This window comes from Hypomesus transpacificus, chromosome 22 (genome assembly GCF_021917145.1).
Source record: "Hypomesus transpacificus isolate Combined female chromosome 22, fHypTra1, whole genome shotgun sequence".
Taxonomy (NCBI): Eukaryota; Metazoa; Chordata; class Actinopteri; order Osmeriformes; family Osmeridae; genus Hypomesus; species Hypomesus transpacificus.
Window position 1 is genome coordinate 12,278,430 of NC_061081.1, and position 9,724 is coordinate 12,288,153.

A 9,724-nucleotide genomic window follows, 5' to 3' on the forward strand; every position below is an offset into this window, starting at 1 on the left:
TCTTATCCAGAGCGACTTACAGTAAGTACAGGGACATTCCCCCCGAGGCAAGTAGGGTGAAGTGCCTTGCCCAAGGACACAACGTCATTTGGCTTGGCGGGGAATCGATCCGGCAACCTTCTGATTACTAGTCCGACTCCCTCACCGCTCAGCCATCTGATCCCCCTACTCTTAAAAACTTTCAGACGTGGGGGAAATTACACTGATGTTCTGGTCATGGTAAGTGGACATGTTTATACATACAGTATACCCACACAGACCTACAATGCTAGCTATGGTCAGTAGTTGAAACTACTGGATAATCACACACTACATTTTCCTGACACGAATAAGAAAAACAGGAAGTCATGTTTGTTTATTGAATTGTTTGAGGGTTATGTTCTCAGAGTGATCTCTGGCCAGCCTCTTCAGTCATTTTCCTGTCTGACGAGTGAAAACGTAGGTCCCAACTCCTAGAGGTGTGAAACTGCTCCTTGACTGACTAAGGTGTCAATGTCTTCATTACGTCAAGCTGGATTTCCTCCAGTGTGTATGTGTGTGAGAAGTACAGAGAGAAAGGGAGAGAAAGAGAAGTACACTAACATTAAGGGAACAGTCGACCATGAGCCCCACAGGCTAAAATGTGATCTCCCTCTCTCTCCCTCTCTCTCTCATTCCACACCCACACACACACACACACACACAAGCTACAGGCCAGACCACCTAGACTGCAGGAAGCAGGTGTACGGCTGCAGCAGGGAAGGTAGAAGGTGGACCACTTGTGATGACAGGTGTCTTTGTCAACTCAAACGAGGAGACACAGTGTCTGGTGGAGTGAGTCAGTGTTGTACAAAGCAGGAGTGTTAGTCTGGTATGAAAGTCAGGGGCACACAATCGGTCCACCCCCCTATCCCCCAATACCCCCCGCCTCCCCCCCCCAAAATATGGGAACTCCTTGTAGGCATCATACTACGGTATTTGCTCCTTTCGCAGCATCAGAGCCAGAACAACCAGGTTTAAGTACAGCTTCTTCCCAGAAGCTGTCAGACTTATTAACACCCCAGAACTGACAAGCTGAACTTTTGACCTAAAGTTACACTGACTTGATTTACTATGCTGCTAATTTCTCAGGTTATTTTAATATGTATCTATGCGTGTGTGTATGATTGGTTATCTGTATTTATTTATGATTTATTTATGATAATTTAGTTATTTATTTGTTAGTGGTTTTAATCGGACCTCAGTACCTAATTTCGTTCCAGCACATGTTCCATATTTTTGGAATGACAATAAATGATCATTATCCTTATACCACACCTTACAACAACACCACTTCTGGGTGTAAGTTTGGGGGCGGGAAGTAAGGACATCTGTCAATCTTAAGAGACCATTAAACGTCAACACTAATATCTAGGGGTAGTGTTAGTGTATAGGGTGTTTGTCGTTAGTGACATTGGGTAGGTACAGTACCAGTCAAAAGTTTGGACACAACTCCCGCCTGAGATCTGACCTTCACGCGCTCTCCTGGGACTCGACTTCCCGCGCACCCATCACAGAGAAGCATATTATGTCGCTCTTGCGTAAACCTTTGTTTGAGCGAAAGTAGGTTGTGGATGAAGCAGTGTATGTAGGCTAAACCTCACATGGCGTCGTGCCGCTCATTGTTGCACAATCCCATCGGTTGATGAACTGTGCCATTGACATTGTGATCCATATTTTGGGAACTACCACTTTTTGTCTTCCATGAAAGAGGCACCTAGGCTAAATCTATTTAAATGAGAGTAAAATAAATATTATAACTATGTGAAGATTTAATTAGGCTATACAATCGAACATTCTATTATACCATTGCTTGACTCTTATTTGACTGATCGGATATGTTTTCTTTTGTGAGACAATTCAAGCGCTCTGACGTGCTTTTGTAGTAATCGACTCAGCTCTACTGCAGTTTGTAGGCCTATTTTGTACAAATGCTCCACATGTGTAGGCCCCTAGCATTTGTAACACCACACATAATAATGTCAACGAAAAAGGAGTCTGCGAAAGTAGTGTTGAGGAAACGTTTATACAATAGGGGACGCATAGGCCCTTATGTCAAATAGCCTAAAAACATAAAACAATATTAGACGACTAATGAGTTACATGTTCAGTGTCAGAAATTTGTGTTTGGTGCTTTGCCCCTGACAGTGATGGACTGTGTGGAAAGTCACAGAGAGGGTAAAAGAGACGCTGTCTTTGTCTGAGAACTATAGTGTAGAACAACATCTCGGTGGATGTCAACAAGTGCAACTCCTATGGGGGACCACAACTCACCCTCAAGGCAGAAACTTTTAACAGAAAGAAAGAATGGGGTCACAATGTTCCGCTGCTGGTTTCGGAGCGCGCAGCAGAATGGGAACATGTGTTCATCTATCCATTATGTATTTTTTAATAAAGTGATATTTTAGTATATAAATTATGTATTGTAGACGTTATTAGATGAAGACATGCACACTTGAGGTAATCTACTCTGATTTCAACAATATTGGAAACAGTTTCACCCATATAAATTCAAGTTTTGTAATGTAGCTATGTAACTATTTTGTACACTTCACCCATCAAATTGGCTACAAAGGTAGTAATGGAAAAAGTAAAACAGTTGAAGAACATATTTCACGTTTTTCACTGCACTGTGTAGCTCGAGGCAAATTGGTCCTCCTTCTTATCCAATTAGTTCCATTCAACACGCACTCAGGTGAGTCTCGTGTCCTCCGCTCGCGCTGATAGGCCCGCTGGCGCGCTATCTGGGGGAGGGGTCACGCGCCAGGGCTCTTCGGTATTCACTGAAACAATAAAGGACCTGTCGTTTCCACAAAAAAAAGTCAAGTTAATCTCCTGCTGTACCCCCGAAGACATAGTCGGACGGCTTCAAACAGAGTAGCCCGAAGGCACCGGCTCTCCGCAACACTTGAAGAATGGAAAAAAAACATTTTAAAGTTTTAAAGCTTTGGTTTTTATTCAGCTTAACACAGGTAAGATACTTTACACACAGATTTTTTTTAAGTTTTTGATTATTAATATTTTCACAGTCAAATATTTGTTATTTGTTAACATTGACGTGCTTTTGTAACAATACCGTTATTCACTTACATGTAGGTTACAAATAAAAGGTGGAAAATAAGAACAGTGGCTCTTTTGAAAAAGATGGCTTTCAACAACTGCACACGACAAGCCCTACCTCTGCTCAATAGACAAATTCATTCAGACCTGAAAAAAATACCAGTTCTGAAATCTGTGCTGAGTGAAGAAAAAGAATTGCAGCCTGTTACCATCTATGCACAGAGAACATGATACGGGTTCACGGTGTAATTTGCCCCGTGTTCTAATGGCAACTCTATGACCCTTGAAAAGATATCCTGGACAATTTGGGAGCTATTTCAAGTATTTATGATTTAAAAAAAATGAACTAACAATTGTATTGAAACTTTTATTTCTAGATATGTGCAGCACAAAACGGTAATAATATTTAAATTTACCTTAACAATCTTTCAACCGAAAATAATTAGATTGACTCAAGTTTAATTTTGTCTGTAAAATTGTTAACTTCCAACACTATTGACCTTGTGAAATGAATTAAACGAATATATGTAATTGACATGATTGATAATGGATTTGTTGTGTATGTGTGTGTATTTCACAGACATAACCTTGTCTGTGTTCACCGTAACGTCTAAAAGCATGACGGTGCGATGGAGCGGCCACACTGGCGCGAGCTCGTACAAGGTCACCGCTACGCCCAAGAACTCTCCCGAGCCGTCCGTCTTTGCCCAGTTCAGCGGGAACTCGGTCATGGGCTCAGTGAACTCCCTGTCTCCCAACACGCTGTACACCATGCAGGTGGAGGCCATGGACCAGTCCTTGAACGTGCTGAGCAGCGCCAATACCGTCGAGACTACAGGTGTGTGTGTGAACACCGGTTCTAGCCTACTATCCAGTTACTGTCAAACATGAACGATCCAGTGTCGTTTTAATGATTGAATTACTCAAAAAGATGGCAAGTGATCATCTCTCTGAATGTTATTACTTTGTGATGTGTTTAGAGATTGAACTTGAAATAAGAGGAGGATGATGATGGGATTATGCTTAATTATTTAAGGGGGAGGAACATTTTATGAAATTACCCTGTGAATGTGTGTACATGTGTGTGTGTATATTTATACATGAGTGTGTGTGTGTGTGTCTGACCCTCAGCTCCCGAGGTCCCCTCCATTGATCAGGCCTATTCCAAGCAGAGCGACAGCATCACTGTGGTGTTCAGAGAGGTTTCCGGGGCGACCGGTTACATCCTGCGTGCGGAGTCGGGGGACATTTTGACTGAAACCATGGTAACCAGCTCGCCTGGCACAGTGCTGAACCTGAATCAGTACACAGAGTACACCATCAACGTCATGGCCGTCAACTCAGGAGGAAGAAGTCAGCCCTCATGGCCCGCCGTCCACATCACGACAGGTACAGATACACCTGGAGATACACCTGTAGATACATCTGTAGATACATCTGGAGGAGCACCTAGACATACACCTGTAGATACACCTGGAGATACACCTGGAGATACTCCTGTAGGAACACCTACACACACACCTGTAGATACACCTGTAGGAACACCTGGAAACACACCTGTAGGAACACCTGGAGATACACCAGTAGGAACACCTATACATACACCTGTAGATACACCTGTAGATACACCTGGAGATACTCCTGTAGGAACACCTGGAGATACACCTGGAGATACACCTGTAGGAACACCTGGAGATACACCTGTACATACACCTGGAGATACACCTGGAGATACACCTGGAGATACACCTGTACATACACCTGTAGATACACCTGTAGGAACACCTGGAGATACACCTGTAGGAACACCTGGAGATACACCAGTAGGAACACCTGTAGGAACACCTGTAAATATACCTGTAGATACACCTGTATGAACACCTAGAGATACACCTGTACATACACCTGTAGGAACACCTGGAAATACACCTGGAGATACACCTTTAGGTATACCTTTAGAAATATGGTAATATACCTGTAGAAACACCAGGATATATACCTGGAGAAACACCTTTAGATATAACTATAGAAACACAATTTGTCTTCCAATGCTTGGTTGGTGGCTATGAGTTTTGAAAACACAGACAATTGCACTCCACCAACCTCCCCCTCCCCCTCCCTCCCCGCCTCCCTCCCATAACTAAACCAGAATCCTGAAATTAAAGTTGTTTATTCAAGATAGTGATCAGCGTAGGGCGTTCCTCTGATCTTGGGTGCGGCCCCGTCAGTGTGCTGGTGTCCCTGGCGAGGCATGGTTCCACCCCAGCATTGAGAGGGTGGCAGCCCCAGGCCCCATGGCCCATCGCTCTGGTTACCATACCTCACCCCTTCCCTCTCCTCACTGTATGAAAGCAGAAACCTTGAGAACTAGGTTGTCTCCTCTCCCCAAGGATCCTGGACGTAACACGATGACACAGGCTCCGTTTCAGCTCTCCTCACTTTTGTTTTGTGTGAGGTTGATGACCGGTGGCAGTTTATCTTCAATAGTTCTTTTATCTTCTCTGTGCTTTTATTAGAGGTGTTCTGCTTGTGTGTTTTCTGTGGTTGAATGTCCTGGGGTGGGTGTATTTGTTCGGCTGGTCATTGTGCTCGTAGTTATGTAATTTATTGATGTGAGTACCTGTGTGTCATCCATCTTGCATCCATCCATTCATCCATCATTCACCAATCCTCCTCTCTCTCCTCTCTCGCCCGCCTCGTCTCCAGTCGTGGTTGCCCCAGAGCTGAACTCCACGTCTCCTAGTAATGACACCATCCGGGTGACGTGGGCTCCGGTGGACCACGCCGTCCTGTACACCCTGTGCATCATCCGCGAGGGCTCCGACTCGCGGCTGAAGGTCAACTCCACCGCGCCCTCCTTCACCTTCGCCAACCTGGAGCCCGGCACCATCTACTGCATCAAGGCCACCGCCTGGGACCCCCAGGGTCGCCCTGGAGACGACCAGACTGTCTGTCAGATCACACGTGAGCAGGGGGTGGGGGGAGGTGGAGGGATGGGGTTAAGTTAGGGGTGGGGGGTCAGAGGTTAAGTGATTCCTGCATGGTCCATAGTCAGCTGACTGTCCTGTCCTGTCTCCCCCAGGTCCTCCCACCCCTGACCCCATCCAGGTGCAACTGACCCAGGGTCGTTCGATGGGGATGGTGGTGTACTGGTCGATGGTGCGTGGTGCTGAGGACTACTATGCTCGCTCCACCACCGGCCAGAACTGCAGCTCATCAGCAGACAGCTTCTGCATCATCGACCCGGTGGTCTGCGGTCAGAACTACACCGTCACCGTGACGGCGGAGAACACGGCCGGGCCCAGCGACCCGTCACAGCCACAGAACGTCTCTACCTGTGAGGGGCCTGCATTCTAACACACACACACACACACACATGCTTACACACACCTGTGAGTGGGCCTGCATTCTAACACACACACACACATGCTAACACACACATACATGCTAACAGACACATGCTAACACATACATGCACACACACGTACGTATTGATCTCTCTTCACCCCCCCCCCCCCCCAGTCCCGTGCCCCCCAGAGCGTACCTGGGTGGAGGAGCACCCTCCGGGCGGATGCTGGGTGCTGTGGAGCGAGGTGGTGTCGGCAGAGTTCTACATGGCGTTTGTGAAGAGAGATGACGGAGCAGAGCAGCTATGCAACACCACCAGCACCTCCTGCAGCTTCTCCTGCTCCTGCGGCTACACCTACCTCACCACCGTGTTCGCCTACAACCAGGCCGGGGCCAGTCCTCAGGGGGACGTGCTCAACTACACCACCAGTAAGGAGGACACACACACACACACATGTGGAGGACACACACACACACGTGGAGGAGACACACACACACACACATGTGGAGGACACACACACACACGTGGAGGAGACACACACACACACACATGTGGAGGACACACACACACACACATGGAGGACACACACACACACATGTGGAGGAGACACACACACACACACATGTGGAGGAGACACACACACACACATGTGGAGGAGACACACTCTCACACTCTCCTCTCTTCCCCTCCAGTTCCCTGCTGCCCGGAGGATGTTGTCATAGCGCTGGTCTCCACGGAGACCCTGGAGATCACGTGGTCGCCGGTGCGGGGGGCGGAGCTGTACGAGACTACGGCGGCGCAGAGTGATGATGTCATCCACTGTAACGACACTGCGCCGGTGTGCGCGCTGTCAGACCTGCGCTGCGGCAGCGTGTTCAGCGTAGTCGTTACGCCCTGCAGCGAGCTGAGAGGATGCAACCACACCTGCCCAGCACACACACGAGCTACAGGTACCACACACACACCTGCCCAGCACACACACGAGCTCCAGGTACCACACACACACCTGCCCAGCACCCACACGAGCTACCACACACACACACACAAGCTGCAGGTGCCACATACACTTACCCTGAAACATACACAAAACAGGTCATTCACACCCTCCCCCCCCCAGCGCCCTGTACTCCAGAGATCGTCAACGTGACCCAGACCAACTCCTCCAGTGTGACCGTGGTCTTCACGACCCCCAACGACCTCAACGCCACCTATGTTGCCACGGCGGTGGGCCGCAGCGACAGCCACTCCTGCACGACACGCTCCTCGTCCTGCCAGCTCAGCCCGCTGCCCTGCGGAGCGTCCTACGACCTCAGCGTGGTCGCCAGCTCCCCCGCCGGACGCAGCCTGCCCAGCTACACCCTGGCCCTGGAGACCGGTACACACACCGACACACACACACCGACACACACACACACCATGGACACACACACACCATGGACACACACACACCAACTACAGAAAATGTGAAAAAAAGAAAAAAAACGAGCACACTCAATCCCTCCCTCCCTCCTCTCCCCCCTCCTCTCTCCTCTCGCCCCTCCCCCCTCCTCCCTCCCCCTCTCCCTACCTCTCCCCCTCTCCCCCCCTCCTCCCTCCCCCTCTCCCTCTCCCCCCCTCACCCCCTCCCTCTCCCTCTCCCCCCCTCCCTCCAGCCCCCTGCTGTCCGTCCTCCCTGACGGTAGAGCAGGTGACCCAGGCCATGACCAATGTCACCTGGTCCCCCGCCCTCGGGGCCCGCTCCTACATCACGGCGCTCTCGTCGCCACGGGGACACGCCAAGTGTCACACGCTGGACACGCACTGCCTGCTGGGATGCATCACGTGTGGCACCAACTACAGCGTGAGTCTGGAGGCCATCAGCAGGACGGGTCACAAGGCCCAGTGCTCATATCACGGCTTCTCCTCCAGTGAGTGTTCACACACACACACAAACACACACAGCCGTACACACACACACACAGCCGTACACACACACACACGCCAGCTGTTATCATGGCTGTCCAGGGTAAGCATTCATCTCACCATCTCGCTCCTCTCTCCTGCCTGTGTGTCTGTCTCTCTCTCCTCTCTCCTGCCTGTCTCTCTCTCTCCTACCTGTCTGTCTGTCTCTCTCCTCTCTCCTACCCGTCTCTCTCTCCTCTCTCCTAACTGTCTGTCTGTCTCTCTCTCTCCTCTCTCCTACCTCTCTCTCTCTCTCTCCTCTCTCCTACCTGTCTGTCTCTCTCTCCTCTCTCCTACCTGTTTCTCTCTCTCCTACCTGTCTGTCTGTCTCTCTCTCCTCTCTCCTACCTGTCTCTCTCTCTCCTCTCTCCTAACTGTCTGTCTGTCTCTCTCCTCTCTCCTACCTCTCTCTCTCCTCTCTCCTACCTTACTGTCTGTCTCTCTCTCTCCTCTCTCCTACCTGTCTGTCTCTCCCCCTCTCTCTCTCTCCTCTCTCCTACCTCTCTCTCCTCTCTCCTACCTCTCTGTCTCTCTCTCTCTCTCCTCCCTCCTCCTACCTGTCTCTCCCCCTCTCTCTCTCTCCTCCCTCCCTGGCCCCAGGCGCCTGCTGTCCCAGCAGTGTGAAGCTGTACCGGATGGCTAACAGCTCTCTGCGGGTGCTGTGGCGCTCCTCTGGGCCCCCGGCGCTTCAGAACCACACGGTGGACCTGTACGGCACCGGGGCCAACTACACCTGCAGCCCCGCGGCCGGAGCCAGCTCCTGCCATATCCAGGAGGTGGCCTGTGGGGACGTGTACACGGTGGTGGTGGCCCCCCTGGGGCCTGGAGGGGGGCCTGTCCACTTCTGCCCCCAGAGGATGTACTCTGGTGAGGGGGAGGAGGCAGGGGGGGAGGGGGAGGAGGGGGCAGGGGGGGGGGGAGGGGGAGGAGGGGGCAGGGGGGGAGGGGGAGGGGTGAAGGGGTGTGTTTGTGTGTATGTACGTGAGTAATGAGCAATCAATACAGATGCACAGTCATGTCCTGTAGTTAGGTTGTGGTAGATTGACTGTTTGTCAAACCAGACCATGTTGTGTTGTGTGGGTAAGTGTGTGACTGTGTGTGAGATAATGTGTGTGTGTGTGTGTGTGTGTGTGTGTGACTGTGTGAGATAATGTGTGTGTGACTGTGTGAGATAATGTGTGTGTGACTGTGTGAGATAATGTTTGTGTGACTGTGTGAGATAATGTCTGTGTGACTGTGTTAGATAATGTGTGTGTGTGTGTGTGTGACTGTGTGAGATAATGTGTGTGTATTTCTAATGTGCTCCTGTCTTCCCCCAGTGTCTTGTGCAGGGAGCAACGTAGGGATGGGTAAGTG

General features: G+C 50.0%; 1 protein-coding gene across 1 annotated transcript in view; it reads left to right on the forward strand.

Moving 5' to 3' along the window:
• The first annotated feature begins 2,830 nt into the window (after positions 1 to 2,830).
• LOC124484434 (fibronectin type III domain-containing protein 7-like) overlaps positions 2,831 to 9,724 on the forward strand; it is an 8,766-nt gene continuing 1,872 nt past the window's right edge. Inside the window, exons 1-12 of the mRNA XM_047045342.1 lie at positions 2,831 to 2,990; positions 3,456 to 3,474; positions 3,659 to 3,916; positions 4,210 to 4,467; positions 5,785 to 6,042; positions 6,161 to 6,415; positions 6,601 to 6,855; positions 7,120 to 7,377; positions 7,545 to 7,802; positions 8,080 to 8,334; positions 8,969 to 9,235; positions 9,688 to 9,717. Coding sequence (XP_046901298.1) covers positions 2,934 to 2,990; positions 3,456 to 3,474; positions 3,659 to 3,916; positions 4,210 to 4,467; positions 5,785 to 6,042; positions 6,161 to 6,415; positions 6,601 to 6,855; positions 7,120 to 7,377; positions 7,545 to 7,802; positions 8,080 to 8,334; positions 8,969 to 9,235; positions 9,688 to 9,717 — 2,428 coding nt within the window. The 5' untranslated portion in view covers positions 2,831 to 2,933. The remainder of the gene's footprint in view (positions 2,991 to 3,455; positions 3,475 to 3,658; positions 3,917 to 4,209; positions 4,468 to 5,784; positions 6,043 to 6,160; positions 6,416 to 6,600; positions 6,856 to 7,119; positions 7,378 to 7,544; positions 7,803 to 8,079; positions 8,335 to 8,968; positions 9,236 to 9,687; positions 9,718 to 9,724) is intronic.